At 45.5% G+C, this 16356-nt stretch overlaps 2 protein-coding genes across 4 annotated transcripts; one reads left to right on the plus strand and one right to left on the minus strand.

The window, feature by feature from the left end:
* Positions 1 to 147: 147 nt before the first annotated feature.
* LOC114589386 (methyltransferase-like 26 B) lies at positions 148 to 4987 on the minus strand. 3 transcript variants are annotated; one of them, XM_077924120.1, is made up of 6 exons: positions 4701 to 4987; positions 1664 to 1823; positions 1521 to 1580; positions 873 to 940; positions 475 to 553; positions 148 to 279 (listed from the first exon to the last, which is right to left on the minus strand). In XM_077924120.1, exons 1-6 carry the CDS (start codon positions 4853 to 4855, stop codon positions 226 to 228), a joined length of 576 nt encoding a protein of 191 aa, XP_077780246.1. In that variant the 5' UTR covers positions 4856 to 4987; the 3' UTR covers positions 148 to 225. The 3 variants fall into 3 exon arrangements, with proteins under 3 accessions (XP_077780246.1, XP_028571593.2, XP_028571584.1); XM_028715760.2 differs by having other exon boundaries at positions 4021 to 4987; XM_028715751.2 differs by lacking the exon at positions 4701 to 4987 and adding an exon at positions 3094 to 3501.
* Positions 4988 to 5017: 30 nt separating this feature from the next.
* Positions 5018 to 10781, plus strand: MRPL12 (mitochondrial ribosomal protein L12). The gene is made up of 5 exons (XM_028715767.2): positions 5018 to 5150; positions 6595 to 6781; positions 6990 to 7064; positions 9276 to 9413; positions 10382 to 10781. Exons 1-5 carry the CDS (start codon positions 5098 to 5100, stop codon positions 10496 to 10498), a joined length of 570 nt encoding a protein of 189 aa, XP_028571600.2. The 5' UTR covers positions 5018 to 5097; the 3' UTR covers positions 10499 to 10781.
* Positions 10782 to 16356: the final 5575 nt, after the last annotated feature.

Here is a 16356-nt window from a genome sequence, read left to right on the forward strand (position 1 = left end):
GGGTTGTGACCACCGGTGTATGCAAGGTCTTAGAAGGGGGTACAGGAGGCATTCGTCATCCTGGGGCAGCACAGAGAATAGAATTTCCTAAAGCCATTCTGAAAACGTTATTCCCCCCCTCCCCCAAAGAAGCTGCAGAAGCATCCATTTCTTTTTCTTAATTTAATTTCCACACCCATCCATATAAATAGGGCAGTCCTCCTTTAGCTTTTCCGTAGCCAGAGATCATAACTCCCTCCGCCGAAAGATCAAACATTTGGTGTATTCAGGCATCTCTAGCTGAGGAAGAAAAATAGGCACTGAGTATTGCATCAGGGAGGATGAGCAAAATGGAAGCCTATGGGAGAAACTGCAGAGCTGGTGGGATCCCCATTCCCAGGAAACAAAGAGCAAGAGTGGGAAGTGGTGGTTGTGGTTTCTGCAGTTCTATTTCATTGCCCCCTACAATGTTGTAGGCTGACCTCAGCCTCTTACCATGCGCTCGAGCCGGAGTGCATTAGTGTTTGCCAGTTGACGAAGCTCCTCCACGTCTCTCAGTCCCCACTCAGGATTTCTGCCATTTTAAAAGCATAATGTGTTAAAAGTAGAACATGGCCTCGTCACAACGAAATCCTTAGAGCCTTTCCCAAGGAAGGAGAAACAGTAGGCTAAAGGCTAAACGGTCTCTGCCTGTAGCTCGTCTTCATCACGTAACACAAAATCTTGCCCTGTTGTCCATCTTCCATGCTACTACACAACATGTAAATAGTGAGGAAATAAATCAAGGGGAAATTTCCAAGTAGCCTTTCCCCATCCTACCTTGACCTCACTAGGCCTTTGGTGGTCACCACAAGGGAGATGAGATGGAATCCTGTCCTTCAGCTCTAACATACCTGGCCTGGAGCATGTTATCCAGTTGCACATTGCACTCTGGGAGGATGATCCCATTAACGGCGAAGGGCTGTGGAGTGGAAGCAGAGGGAATTAACATCGGGCCAGCATTCTATGGGGCTCTTAGGGCAAAGGTCTAGAACGAAGGCAACAAACCTAACATCAGTGACCCTTGAGCAAGCCCCATTGAATTCAGTAGGATTTGCTTCTGAGGAGGCATTGTGCTGTAAGACTCATGACTCAGTCTTGTGGCAGAACTGGATGAAAATATGAGCTGCTTTCCAACCTTGAGGTTCCCCTTTTCCATCAAGTTGATGCAGGGGCAGTGGGGGATACTGCTTAGCGCTGGGCTTGGGTGCACAAAACTCTTACGCATCCGAGCAGAGCAATAAGCAGAAGCACTCGGCCTTCCTATTGGCTGATGTGGAGGGAGAGTGATCCTTGGGGCTCCTGTTTTGCACATCAATTCAAAGGCTCCCAACAACAAGCTGGTGGTCAGGCACTTTGAGAGCTGCACAAATCAAGACTTCTAGCAAGCCCCACCCATATCTAGATGTAATGAAATGGGGAGTCCTGGCAAGCCTGTGACTTTGCCTGTGATTGCCTTCCCACTGAGCTTAAGCTGTAATGGATGGTTTTCCTATACTCACCCCGTAGGCCAAGCAAATGCCTCCAGGTTTCAGCAGTTGTCCTATGCCTTTAAACATTCCCTACAACACAAAAGGTTATCTGTTGAATAAGATCCTTTGCAGAGGTCAGTTTCCATAATATTGACCTAAGTGCTTTGTCATACCTCCAGGCCTTGATCAGTCATGTGCAGCAGGTTAATAATAATGATGAAGTCACAACAGCCTTGACTCAAGCCAGCCCACTGGTCCCATGGCTGTGTTACATCTATGGCAAGGGGTTCTCGGACATTGGTCACCTTGGTGGCTTGGATGTAAGCAGAGATGCTGTGGGAAAAGATGGAAGATTCTTATTTTTGTGCGTAAAGCCATAATAAAAAAAAAATGGAATTACTTTCTCCAGTTTCCTTCATCCTGGCCCCACAAAAAAGCAGCACTGGGTTTGAAATACAGTCAGGCAATATAGTGGGAGGCTAGTGGGAAATGTATGTAACTTCTTTCTCTGAACCAGAGAAAGGCTAGACAAGGGTATGATATATGCATCCAACACTGATTCTCCAAGTTAAAGGGGTGGACACATTTTTATGATTTTTCCAAGTGACAGTGCTAAGATTTCAGATGTGACTGCTCTGTGAATTATGGTCAGTGTAAATGACACAGGCACTCAATTACATGTGTATGTGACGCTAGCGACAAGCAATACAGCACACTGGCACAATCTCCCATGCCATTTTATGCCCTTCAGTTTCTGTCCTCATCCCTCCCAACACCTCTTGGTGAGCAATGACTATTAGAAATGTTATTGCTATTTGAAAAGGAATACCCCACACAACACCCTCTTTACGCCATCTGTTGACTTACCGTAAGCTGTTTGCGCCAGATGATTTTTGCACAGGCCAAGATGCCACCTACGAAATGCTGTTACAATTTTATCCTCACCCTTGTGCATGTTTTGCAAATTGTAAATTTCAGGAATAGCTAACAATAAAATAAAATGTAAAGAAGGAACGTCTGGAAAACCCCTTGGACGCTCGCCAACCGTTTGTTCATGTTTGTCATACCACAACTCAAAAAAAAATATCCTCATTTCTCATACTGTAATATTAACTGTAGTATTAACCATGATAATTTTAATCTACCAACAATCCACAGACCCAGGCTAAGTAGTCAAAGCAACACCAGGTATTAAAGCCAAGTTTTTAAAAAATGCATCTACCTTGGCATATACTGTTTTATTGCCAGATTATTCTATAGTCTAAGACAGATTGCCACCAAGAAGTTCTCACTATTCCGCTGAAATATACACATGCCATTACTGCTTCAGCAGCAAGTCTTTCTTACCAAGAATATATGCACAGCTAGGATCTGTCCAATGCAGAACAGTCTAGCTATTTCTTGGAAAGGCATTTCCAGGCTACTGAACACAAGCTGCCATATGGTTTTTAACAGTCCCTTTTGGTTGACTATAAACAAGGACTAAGAGCCAGTTCTTTTTAGTGCAGATTTTGTGCCAACATTCTGCTGGGGCCAAGGGAAAGCATGGTCCACACACTACTACAACACCCATCCCTTGCTGTCACCACAGGCCCCAGTATACCTCTGTTGAGAAGCTGGGCTGATCTCTGAGGGTTGCCAGATGACCGTGGGCAAGGCCTGGGCAAAGTGCACCACATGCTGTCCTGTGCCAGATCCCAGTTCAAGCCCAAAAGCTGATCTTGTGTCATCCACATAGTCAGCCAGCACCTCAAGGATGGTTTCCTTGTTTCTCTCAGCCATCGGCGAAACTAGCATCTTTTCTGGAGATAGGCTCTGTTCTCTTCTCCCGGGATTTCTGTTTGCTTTCTGATATCTCCAGCCCTACAATGATGCCCTAAGCTAGATTTATTAAGGCAAAGGAGATTACACTAAGATGCACTTGGCTACAGCAGGAAAGGCACATGTTGCCCTTGCACCTGCAGCTCAGACAATCCTGCTGCAAGATTCAACACAACGTTTACACTGGGATATTTTGTACAGACCTCTGAGCTGCGTGTCTGCTTCATACACCTGATGATCTATTCTACAAAGTAGGCTGATCAAATACTCATCATGCTGCAATAAGATGGTTGCCTTTTAAGGGGTCACAGAGTCCTGTTGTTTTTATTCAGAAACATGTTGTCTTTGGGATCTTGTTTCTGTTGGATTTTTTGTTAGATTTTATTTATATGCAAATGCAATACAGTAATACATAACTTTAACAGCATTACTATACAAGATCACTTTTGTCTAGGAGTTTGTTTCATGAGCTATTAAGATCAGTGCCAGCTATTGGTACTAGGCTGGCTGCAATATTCCTGAATCAGGAATGTGTTCTAAATCAACAGTGTTGAGACTTGCGGCCATCACTCACTGTATAAGAGGTCAAGAAATGGAACTGCTGAAAGTAAAAAGTACAACTTCATTTTATTGTGAAGGATCACATTAATACATGCTCGTCTAAAGAAAAAGGTTTTAGCAGGCATTGAAAAACAATACAAAAAGGCACCTTGTTGAGAATACTGATAAAGCCTTCAGGGGGCAGGATGAGCTCTGCCATGGGGCTTCTGGTGTGCAGCATTCTTTGGGAGCTTTCCCCACCGAGTTATTCATTTGTGGTGTCTGATGGGCAAGTCTGTTTCTTAAAACTATCAGTTCTTATCAGCATTGGCTAAAATCAAACTAATGCAAATCCTTGTCTCTGCATCTCTCCCACACAAAAAGCCCTTTGTTTCAAGAAGGCAGACTGGGTGAAACACAAAGCTAATTCTGGATCCAAGCCAAGTTAGACTGTACATCTTTGTGTTCTGTAAATATCCAGCACGCTGGTATATATCAAATTACAAAAAATTAGTCAGGACCAATTCTGTACATCACCAAAATCTTTTTGGAAATTATTGTTTACTCAGAAGTAGGTCCCAATGAATCCAATAGGGCTTGTTCCCAAGTGTTTCAAGGCTGCAGCCTTAGCTTAATTATCAGCTTTGTAAACAAACCCTGTGATTTGCTAGGCCGAATTTTAATTGTCAGAGGTCCCAGCGCCGTGCTGTTAGTATGTGCACTTGGCAATATCAAACTATGCCTTCCCAGCTTTTGAATCCCACCGGTCTCCTTGCTAAACGAATCAAACAACCACCTCTGTAGAGCTCAGTGGCACGTTCCGGGAACACCATTTTACACCCATTTTACAATTTACACCGCCTCCATTCCACAGGCTCCAAACGCTCCTTCCTCTTCCCGCGCAAAGAAAACACGCCCCCAAATCCCGCGCGACTTCCGCCGTTGCTAACAAACGCGTCTGCCGCCGCCGCCACGCGCAGCAACGCCTGCCATAGAGTCTTCATCCCTAGCGCGGCATTGTGTAAGGGTGGGAAGCGGCCCGAACGTCACCTCCGTCAACCACGGAGATGCACGGCGGGCCGCCTAGAGCGCCATCGATCAAACTCGGCCGCAATAGGTGCACCCCGCTGGATCAGAGAGAAGGAGCGGGCAGAGCGTTCCCTCGGCGTCCTCTGCCGCTCGCACGCCGGAGACAGAGGAGAGCGCCGGTGTGTCTCCGTCCTGCCCGCCTCCTGGAGCTGCCGCCATGGCCATGTTGCCCGCGGGCCGGCTCGGAACCGTTATCCGCCTGCTGCTGCGGTATGCAAGAGGCGGGAGGTGGGCTGGGCGGTTCCGAGGGGCCCGAAAGAGGTCGAGGTTAGGCCAGTTCACGTGCCAGACTCCCATCGGAACCCCGCCTTTCCCGCGTGAGGGATGAGGCGCCCACGCGCGCTTTCTCCGCCGTGAAATGTTCAAAGCTGCTTCGGGTGCTTCCCGTTTGGTGGTGCCCGCAACAGCTCTGAAAGGTGGGCCGCCCTCGCTAACCCCAAATCACCATCGAGGGCGCGAAGCTGTTGGTGGCAAGTTCGCCAAAGGCCGACCTGCTAGTTTTTATGGCTGAGGCGAGACTTAAAACCAGAAACTTCCTGCTTTTAGTCAGTAGGCTAGGAGTGGGTAGGAGCTTAAAACTGAAGGAAGGGGTTCCCAATGGTCATCTAGTCCAACTCCCTGCAACACGAAGAGAAGGTCAGCCACTCGCCAGTTTCTGCTGGACAGCCTAGGGCTATCTCTGCAGGTGTCCCCCTCCCCTTTGTTCTCAATATTCAGTTTCTAGTCACAAACAGCAAGTTTGAGAAATATTCCGGGTAGAAACGGAAGATAGAAGCTGTGAACTGTCTGGACTGTTTTTGACAAAAAATGGTAGATTAGTTGGCTCTTGATTTGTTCCAAGGTAATTTTTATGTTTATAAGTAAGAAGGCACATTTGAAGTTACTTAAGCCCTACTAGGATATGAATATACATTCTTGCTTTGTGGAGCAGAGGACTTCCTTTTTGAAAATTAGAGTAGACCGTGCAAGATTGAAGTCAGTCCACCCTGCTCATCACCTGCTCTGTTGACAACTATCTGCTCTGAGTTATCCCACTGTGGAGCTCACAGTGTGAAAACAAATTTCTCTACACCTCACATTGGAAAACACTTCAAGCTTTTAAAAATGCCTTTTAGTAATATGGACATTCTGAAGGAAATCAGCCCTGAGTGCTCACTGGAAGGACAGATCATGAAGCTGAGGCTCCAATACTTTGGCCACCTCATGAGAAGAGAAGACTCCCTGGAAAAGACCCTGATGCACAAGGAGAAGGGGACGACAGAGGACGAGATGGTTGGATAGTGTTCTCGAAACTACGAACATGAGTTTGACCAAACTGCGGGAGGCAGTGGAAGACAGGAGTGCCTGGCGTGCTCTGGACCATGGGGTCACGAAGAGTCGGACACGACTAAACAACAACAATATGGACATCTCCTTAAATTTGTTTTTAAAATTACACTACAGTTTTGTTGCTGCTGAGAGGTGTTGCTTCTCTCCCTTTTCCACAGCACCTACACCAATCCATGTTTATATCACCCTTTCTTCTCACTTTGGTGGCCTCGCTGTTTCTCCTGAAGCACATCTGTTCTCATTCTTTCGTTCATTTGCTGCTTGCACAGGTCTTTATGTTGTGAACCATGAAGTGCTGACAAACTCTTTGTTGATTTTTCTACAGGCAGCATCAGCCACGAGCATGTGCTGTTAGGATGCTGAAGACTACCAGCTCACAGCGAAGTGAAGCCTTGGCAACTCCGCCTCTTGATAATGTTCCCAAGGAGTACTCGCCCAAGATTCAGCAGCTAGTTCAAGACATTGCCAGCCTCACCCTACTGGAGATTTCTGACCTCAATGAACTGCTGAAGGTGCCAGTGTTTGCATGGGAAGCAGGGTGATTGTTGTACTAGGGAAAGATGGGGCAGCAGACAGCTCATTGTTGGTTGTGTCTTTCTCTTTTTCGGTAACAGTGGGATGGGGTGCTTTGGAATTCCTTCCCCAGTTTTTGTGATGCATACAATATAGAAGAAGGATTAATATTTCTCTTAACACTGCTTACTCTGTCTTTTTCTTCAGAAAACCCTCAAGATCCAAGATATGGGACTCATGCCAATGGCAGGGATGATGCCACCAGCGCAAGCAGCAGCTCCAGTAAGGGATCAATTGTTTAACTTGTTGTTTATTTGGGCTGAGTAGCAGCTGTAGCTGGGCAAATGTCTGAATTTCAGCAGCCCTACAAAGCCCTACTTCAGCAGCCCTACAAATGAGCATTCTGTTGAGAGAGTTATGTGTGAAGGCACCAAAATATTACATAACAGGCATGTTGATTGCTTGAGGCTGTTGGACTAAGCATGCAGCCAGCCTGTTAGTTCTGCTGCAGTGTCATGAAAAAGGTTGTTTCAGTGTTGCTAACTCGTCAGATGACATTTTCCTGGATGTTACTGGTGTATAACAAACTCAGCAACTGGAGATGGGAATGCAGGGGTGAGAAAAGTTCTCTGCTAATAGGGGCTTTGAGGTTGTGCTTGGTATCGCAGTCGTCTTGCCACATTTATTTATTTACATACCCTGTCTTATGAACTCTTAAGAAATAAGATGTTCAGAACCAAAATACCATTTACTGTATATAAAAGCCACACAAAGCCGTTAAGCTATCTAAAGAGTAAATAGCACTAACACCAGTGCAGTGGGCCTGCCACTTATGTGAGGTTTAGTTCCAGGGGTCCATGTGTAAAGGCAAAATCATGAATAGTCTGTCCCTGAAAAAGAGGGTGCCATTGCATCACATATTTTCAGGCCACTGCAACATTTTAAATCTAGCACATGATGTGTTGGGCCTGCAATAACCAAGGATAACCCTGTCATTATTGTGGACATCACAAAGACCTGAGCTACAGGTGATAGGGAAGCCTGGACATGGATGTTAAAACCCTTTACCTAAGATTGGGCAGATAGTTGTAATAACTCTTACTGCAGTTGACATCTCAGGGCTGATACTACATCAAGAATCAAGTTGGGAGCTGTTGGATCTAAACAGGTCGGCTCGAATTATGCACTGAGTTCTTAGTTCTATATTCCTGGTCAGTAGCGTTCACTAGAATTAAATACTCAGTGGTAGATGTTTTGTTGACAGTTGATTTGGCATTAATAACAAATCCCACCACAGCCAACCAAAGACAGTCAACCACATCCTAGGCCACCCCAGCCTCTCACACCACCAAGGAAACATAACAAGCGAATAGAAAGAGAACCTGTCCAAGTGACGCTGAAACAACCCCGCGCACACGCTATGTCAAAGAACATGCACTTTACCATCCCACACACCCCCTCTCCCATCCCCTCCCTCTTTTCTTCCCAATACCTTGGGGCCACACCTTTCTGTGACCCATTCCCCTTATTAAGATTTTCTAAGTACCATGTCAAGACAGTCTTTATAGTAGCTCTGTTTTGAGATCATCTTCCCATCCCAAAAAAATGCAGGGATTTGCGTAAACTGCATGCAAACACTTCCAAAGCTGCAGGCAAGTGCTCCTTAAATGTGAAGATTTCCACATCAAAGTCTCCTTTCTCAAAGGAGGTTACTTATACAACATTATGATACTTCTCCCAGCCTTAGATCAGCGTTTGCCAACCTGGTGCCCTCCAGATGTCTTTGACTACAACTGCCATCTGGAGCTGTAGTCCAAAACATCTGGACAGCAGCAGGTTAGTGAAAATTGCCTGCTTGTATTACATTGGTTAAGATCTTGAGCATTTGTGGAGCAGATGAAATGTCCATTTGGCCCGCCACCTATTTCCCATTGTGGACAATCAGAAGTTTCTGGTCCATATGCTGGGCCTTTCAAGTCAATAACAATTCGCCTGCTATTACTTCCAGTAACTGATTAGATATTGGGCCACTTCCAATAATAAAAAGCTGGTGTTCAATTAAGACAAGGCTTTTGGGCTGACCTACTGTCTCTATTCCTTCATCATTAAAGGAGAACTAGCATAGATGGTGAGATGTTTTAATCTGCTTTCTAGCTTACTGTTGATTTTGATCAACTCTTAAATGTTTTAACTACTTGCTTCTAACTTTTCATTGATGGTTTTCAGTTCTTGTAAACCGCATAAAAGTTTTGTTGCAGTCAAGTGGTATATACATTATGGTTAAATAAAAATAAAGATTCAGCAGTAGCGTTGCAACTCAACACAAGAATTTAGGGGAAATAATGAAGGAGTAGCTGATGCAAGTCTTGTTAGGTCTTCCCTCTGTATCTGGCTAGAACAACTTTGGTACTACCATTGGCTAATGAAGCTTTAGGGATGTGAGGGTCAGGCTTCTGTTGCCAATTGTGAGTGGGTTCTTATCTTTTTTGCTAGGAAGCTGAAGAGGATTTTGTCCCCAAGAAGCCGGAGAAGATAAATTTTACAGTCAAGTTGACTGAATTGAATGCTGCAGATAAGGTGAAACTTATCAAGGAGGTGAAGAATTGTATGCAAGGCTTAAACCTTGTCCAGGTAAGCAGATGGTGCTCAAGGCTGACTTAACAGGTGAATGTGCTAAAGGCTTGAGGGAGGCATGTTTCCTTTTGCTTGTGCCATACAGAACTTAATTATCAAGTAGCCCCATCTACTTGGGCTACTTTTGTGCATTTAATGGTGGTGGAAGTACCTCCATGCTCTCTGCCTCTTGTCTGGTATATCCACATGAGGTCCGCAGTTAGTACTTAGGGCAAATACACATTTCGCTTGACCTGTACTTTGATTGTATTGTGTACCAATTTATTCCCCTGCGTCTAGGAACTTTTCTTTTTCTGTGGCTGTGCCTTCTGAAAATCTGCTCCTACCTGCTGAATTAAAGCTCCATTAAGCAAAATCTCTCTTTGGATTTTCTGTGCATCAAAAAAGATCTGATTCAGTAGGAAAGATCAAATTTTCACAAGGCACAGTCACAGAACAATGAGAAAAGCCCATGGACCTTTAATCAGTACATGGTAATCAGGGGAAATTAATCAGTACACAATACAGGTCAGGTGAAGAGTGGATGAGCCCTTGGTCATACCACTTGGGGGCAGCAAATTACAAAGAGATGAGCTGCCAAAGGAACGTTCACATGAGGAAAGTGAGGAGCTAATGCAGTTAGTGGAAGCGAATTTGCATCCTTTGAGATAGTACCAGCTAGTGTGGCAAGGTCCCTTGTGAATCATGATGCTCCAAAGAGGATTCTTCTAAGCATTTGGACTCTGGTCAGAAATGGCTTACTGTTTCTTTGCAGGAACTTGGCCAGCTGAAAATTAATACTGCCGCTTCAGCCTAGGAAACGCTTCTGCTTGGCTCATCTTCTAGGCTGCGTGATCTGCCAAGTGGGGAGATAAGGGCGAAGTCACAGAGGGTCCCATACTAGTGGGAGCAGGCAGCAGCAGCTTCTTGGGTTCAGCATTATCCCTTTCCATGGCTAACTGGAGCGGCTCTCTTATCTCTTGCAGGCGAAAAAGTTGGTAGAGTCTCTTCCTCAAGAGATCAAGGCACACGTCTCTAAAGAGGAAGCGGAGAAAATCAAAGCTGCTCTGGAGGCAGCAGGAGGGACTGTCGTTCTGGAGTAACGGTTGGCATCAGCAGCCAAAGGACTAAAGCAGAGCAGGGGAAAGTCCTGCGCTCTGTCACCCACCTGAAGCTTTTATTTGCCTGCTGACTGGTGGTGGTGGGGTGCTGTGCAGTTCCATGAAGCTGTGCCCCGCCTTGTTTTCTCTGCAATGTGGTTGTCCACTGAGATGGCCCAGTGTGGGATGAATGTCTTCGGCACGATGGGGGTCTGTTGTTTGTACCAACACTGCAAGGAACTGAATCTATAAAGAATATACACGGGGGCGAATGCCTTTGGAACAAGTGTTGTGTGAGCAGACTTTCTTGCATACCAGTGTCCCTCCTCACCTGGAAGGGCTCCCTGGTTTGTGCGTTTTTGCACCAGATCCTGCTAGCAGCTTATCTTAGGCTCTCTTGGTGGTATTCAGGGCCACTCTCTTAGCTGCAATTTCTAACATGACCCACAAGGACAGCCTTCCCAGTTGACTGGGAAGCTGTGGACTCTCCTTCCTTGGAGGTTTTTAAGCAGAGGCTGGATGGCCATCTGTCATGGATGCTTTAGTTGAGATTCCTGCATTGCAAGGGGTTGAACTAGATGTCCCTCTGGGTCCCTTCCAACTCTTCAGTTCTTTGACACTGTGATGGGAATTGTAGCCCGGGTTGGGGAGAAGCATGTTGATGAAGCATGGTGATGACTAACCACTCAGCATAGAAGTGTAGTGGTCCAGGGATGTGCCTTGACTTGCAGGCAGCTTTCCCCATCATGAGCTGTTCCTCCCCATGAAAGAGATTGAATGTGAAAAAGCCTGATCTCTTTTCTCCTCAGGATATTAACTTAAATGACAGGTTTTTCTGCACCAGGTAATCCTGGGCAAGGACGATGCATTGTGCAGGTCCGCACCATGCATAGGTACCCTGAGTAATACTAGTTGCCCTGTTTCTTTCCACCTGTTTTCTGCACCAAGAACTTGAGCTCGTGGGAAAATCTCTCTGGCCATCTTCCAGAACTCCTGGCTGTTCTCTGTTACAAGTGGATCAGTTTTACACTCCTTCCCTCAACCCCATCGGATGTGATTTATAGGCAACTCGGCTTTTCTTACTGCCGGGCCCTCGCTGGATTGTAGCTTCACCAAATGAAAATTGGGCAGCTAAATCTATCCAAACAGGAGCTCCTGTTTTAAGGGATGAGGGGAGTCAGTGCTTGGAAGAGACTGTTCTTGGAAGGAGTGGAGCACAAAGGGAAGGGCCTCTGGGACACAGTGAACCTCTTTCAGCCTGTTCCATGTTCTCTTCATAAATGACAGTGTGTTCCTTTTCGCTACACCGTTTTGAAGTGGCCAGAATTGATCTTCTCAGTTGGTTTTAGATAAGACACCCAATGAAACAAGCTGGGTTATTAGTCCAAAGGCCATATTGTCACACCTTTCACCTTGACTTGTTCCTGAGTTCTATTTGGCAGGTGGGGGGGGTATGGAAAGTAATGCCGTATTTGACCACTTTTGCTTTCTTGCCTTCCTCAGCCTCATAAAAGCTAGTTAGTTCCAAGCAGTCTATCCTGGAAGTGGCCAATTGCATAGGCTTTTTGCTAAGAAGCATGGAGTTTGGTTTCTCTTTCTTTCTTGAATGTCTCTTATTAGGCATTTTCCATTAAATCAGTTCACTACAAAATGCAAAATATTCCCAGTGAAGAACTAGTTTAGGATATTTTTGTCCTATGCATCTCAGTGGTTGTGCACAGAACCTATGCTATGATGTAGTCCTCTGTGGATACAGTCATGCCCTCTTGCAAGAAATTCCACATACTAGGAAGCCCTGATTACTTTCTGCGGTCACATACATCACTTATAGGAGGCCGTGAGTGTGGAGGGAGGCAGCTGCATCCTCCAAAGTTGGCAGGTGTATTAATAGTGGGGAGAAAATATTAAAATGGCTAAAGCACTCCAAATTCCTCCCTCGTAACCATACTGTGTGTCTAAATGCCATTTTGTTTTAAACATAAATATGTGGTTTCCTGCTTCCTGTGTCCAGTGAAGTAAAGAACTCTATTGCATCGCCCTTGTTAGTACATCCATCAAGGTGTGTGCTCTTAAAGCAGTTTGCGGGGAGTGGAGTGGGAAGGGATGCTTTTGAAGAGAAGGTTGAACAATAAACAGTGTCCCTGGCCAGCTCAGAGAAGAGCATGATGCTAACATTCGACTTTGAATCAGCTTTGATTTCTGTTTGTTTGTTGTTGTTTTTTAAATGCAACAAATAATACAAAATGAAGGAAATGTTTAGAAACATTTATTTGACCCTGCCCATGTATTTCCATGCTTTTGCACACTGGGGGCTAGAAACACACAAAATTAAATTTCCACAGTTTTCTACATCGCCTTCACCTTCAGACATCTCTGAGATGCTGCATAGTGCAATTGTAGTCAGGCACATATTTAGGTGCTCCTTTCTACTAAAGGTGCTGTAGTGCCACTGTGGCAGTGGCTGCTATGGCAAGACTACTGTTTACAATCCTAAATACAAGAAGAGTTACAAAAACAAGATCCAGTAGCCTGTGGGTGTTTCACTTGCATCTCTGCCAACTGACACTAGCCGTGCATGGTGGGCACATCAACCTGCAGCAATGGTACAAATGTCACAGAACACCCCACTCCTGCCCCTCCCACATACAGGTCCTAGCTTCAATCTCTGGGATATCAGAAATACTGGAGAGCCACTGCCAGTCCAAACAAGACAGTACTGAACTGGATGGACTAATGTTCTGACTTCATGTAAGGTGGTTTCATATGTGCTCTCTACATGCAACAGACAAAACTATGAGGTAGCCAGCACTTCCACTGCAAGAGGTCAAGGCCCATCAACAACAAGTACTCCAACGTACAAGCGCTCCCAAGGTTTTTCCTCCAAAGGAACTCAAATCCCCTGCCAGCCCAAACAGCCAGTATTAACAGCATGAAGGAACATCAGCAGCATTCAGGCTACCATTTAGACAAGGAAAGTGGGAGTGCCATTCTGGTTGCCAGAGCCATCTGGATCCATGGCCCACTATACATAGCAAAAGGTCCATATATGGAATGTTAGGCCACAGGCTCCCCAAGAGAAGAGGTTGGCTAGGGTAGAGCAGCTGATAACATGCAGATCACAATACAGAACATGTTTGTGTTGGTTTCAAGGTGCAGTGGGAGAAGAGAAGTTTATTGCGAGAGGTGAGGGTAAGTGGATGGGGACAGAGAGTGTGGGCAAATAAACACTGCCAGGAAGCTTTCAAGAGGCAGGTCAACAAACTGTATAGTAGCTCAGGGAAAGTGTAAAGCAATGAGAAAAATTCTGACCCTCAGGCAAAGCCAGTAAATTTGATCCTCATCTCAGGCAAAGCCAGTGTCCACAGGGCTGGAAGGAAAGCGGCAAGATCTGATCCAAAGAGCTCTATAACTGGACCTGTGACTCCTTGTCTCCCAGAGGCCTGGCCCACTGCATGCCTTTTCCCTACTCATCTCAACATGAACCCAGAAATCTAGGTCAGGGGTACCCAAAGTTGGCCTACAACAACCATCATCCTTGGCCATGAGAGCACTACATTAGCCACTCCTGTTCTAGGTAAACCCATTGCTCACTGGACCAGCATAGGATTAGCACATGAACGGGTCTGTTTCCCAGCTATCCTAGCTGAGAAGATGAGAAACCAGCAGACTCTTAGGATAATACAGTGTGGTGCCCTGTCAGATCACATACGTAATTCAAAGGCTAATGGTCTCACTCTGACAACTCTGGGCCCCCACAATGCCTACAAGTCTGCTTGGTTTCGCTAGACTGTTGTATCTTCAGTCTCTGTCGGTGCAAGGGAAATTAGGAACCATCTTATCGCTGGCCAGAAAGCACGTAGTTCAGGGATAGGAGGATCATACTGTTTGCGCTTTGATGTGTTAAGAAAGTGAACACTGATAGAGAGCAGACTTCGAGCTAGAGCTGGCGCTGGTACAACAATGCTTTGATAATTCAGGTGTTGGCTCAAGGTAAGTAATATTTTGTCAGAGCAAACTTTGGTGCTAGTTAAGAATTATATGTTATATAAATTATTAATCTATCAACTCCCACCCTTCACCCTAAGGTCCGAATTATAAGGTCCACCATTTCCTGTTTAGGGCAGTGTGACTCACCAAGAATGGCAGTTCAGCCTAACAGTGATCTCTTTGCTATCATGGAGTTAGAGACAATATGCCAATCTCTAGGATCTTATTGCTTTTTGAGGACCAGTTTTTGCGCACATGCAAGCCACTTGATAGCTTGCAGCCAAGAGTGGGAATAGACATTATGCTTGTGGGCCGAATGATGCTGGCCTGTGCCTTCAACACTTCTTATCTTGTGCCATCATATTACAGTGAATATTTCTGCTCCATATGGTGGTGAGGATACCCAGTGTGATGGTTGCCCTTCACTGTGTATAGAATTTGCCAAGGGGATGCCATCTTCTGTGGCATTCAGCTCCCTGCAATCCTAAACCCACGTACTGGAGTAAACGTCAATAAACACAGTAGGACTTGCATCTGAGTAAATATCCATAGACCTGGCCTATGGATATAAGGACTATCACCAATGAAAGATAGTGTGATTATGGCGATATGACATGGCTTTGAGATAATAATAATAATAATAATTATTATTATTATTATTATTATTTATTTGTACCCCGCCCATCTGGCTGGGTTTCCCCAGCCACTCTGGGCGGCTTCCAACAAAGATGAAAGATACACTAAAATGTCACATATTAAAAACTTCCCTGAACAGGGCTGCCTTCAGATGTCTTCTGAATGTCAGGTAGATGTTTATCGCTTTGACATCTGATGGGAGGGCATTCCACAGGGCGGGTGCCACTACCGAGAAGGCCCTCTGCCTTGTTCCCTGTAACTTGGCCTCTCGCAGTGAGGGAACTGCCAGAAGGCCCTCAGAGCTGGACCTCAGTGTCCGGGCAGAACGATGGGGGAGGAGACGCTCCTTCAGATATACTGGACCGAGGCCGTTTAGGGCTTTAAAGGTCAGCACCAACACTTTGAATTGTGCTCGGAAACATACTGGGAGCCAATGTAGGTCTTTCAAGAGATGTGGGCTTAATATTGTAAACAGGTTTTTCAGATATTGCAAACAGTCACTGTCAACAGTTTTTTCTTAACAAACATTCCCTGGAAAGGGTAAGTTCTTAATTGAGGGGGCAGGAGACAAAAGGACTGGTATTTTGATGCCAGTCATGTCTGTTACAAGGCTGCAAAAATATCCACCTGCGCGAGGAACACACACTTTCACAATAAACATTTCTCTCAGCACTCCAAAAGTCATATGTAGAACAAGAAACTACAATGGCGTTATGTACAATAAGTGTTTGGCTGATGTAACGCAAGAACAAATCCAGGTTTGCCGCCAAATATACACTTGACAAGGAGTTGTTGTTGCCAGCTACTGCACTCTTCTCCTTTTGCAATTGTGTTTGACCTATCTATTTGTTGTTGTTTAGTCATGTCCGACTCTTCGTGACCCCATGGACCAGAGCACGCCAGGCACTCCTGTCTTCCACTGCCTCCCGCAGTTTGGTCAGATTCATGTTGGTAGCTTTGAGAACACTGCCCAACCATCTCGTCCTCTGTTGTCCCCTTCTCCTTGTGCCCTCCATCTTTCCCAACATCAGGGTCTTTTCCAGGGAGTCTTCTCTTCTCATGAGGTGTCCAAAGTATTGGAGCCTCAGCTTCAGGATCTGTCCTTCCAGGAAGCACTCAGGGCTGATTTCCTTCAGAAAGGATAGGTTTGATCTTCTTGCAGTCCATGGGACTCTCAAGAGTCTCATCCAGCACCATAATTCAAAAGCATCAATTCTTCAGCGATCAGCCTTCTTTAT

Source organism: Podarcis muralis, chromosome 2 (assembly GCF_964188315.1).
Source record: "Podarcis muralis chromosome 2, rPodMur119.hap1.1, whole genome shotgun sequence".
NCBI classification, from domain to species: Eukaryota; Metazoa; Chordata; class Lepidosauria; order Squamata; family Lacertidae; genus Podarcis; species Podarcis muralis.

Bases quoted from the DNA above. Each gene is read 5' to 3' on its own strand.
- LOC114589386 (XM_028715751.2), bottom strand. From the start codon at position 3,287: ATGCTAGTTTCGCCGATGGCTGAGAGAAACAAGGAAACCATCCTTGAG. The intron at 1,581-1,663 runs GTATGACAAAGC...TTTGTGTTGTAG, and splicing joins TGACTGATCAAGGCCTGGAG to GGAATGTTTAAAGGCATAGG. The intron at 554-872 runs GTATGTTAGAGC...TTAAAATGGCAG, and splicing joins GATAACATGCTCCAGGCCAG to AAATCCTGAGTGGGGACTGA.
- MRPL12 (XM_028715767.2), top strand. From the start codon at position 5,098: ATGGCCATGTTGCCCGCGGGCCGGCTCGGAACCGTTATCCGCCTGCTG. The intron at 5,151-6,594 runs GTATGCAAGAGG...ATTTTTCTACAG, and splicing joins GTTATCCGCCTGCTGCTGCG to GCAGCATCAGCCACGAGCAT. The intron at 6,782-6,989 runs GTGCCAGTGTTT...CTTTTTCTTCAG, and splicing joins ACCTCAATGAACTGCTGAAG to AAAACCCTCAAGATCCAAGA.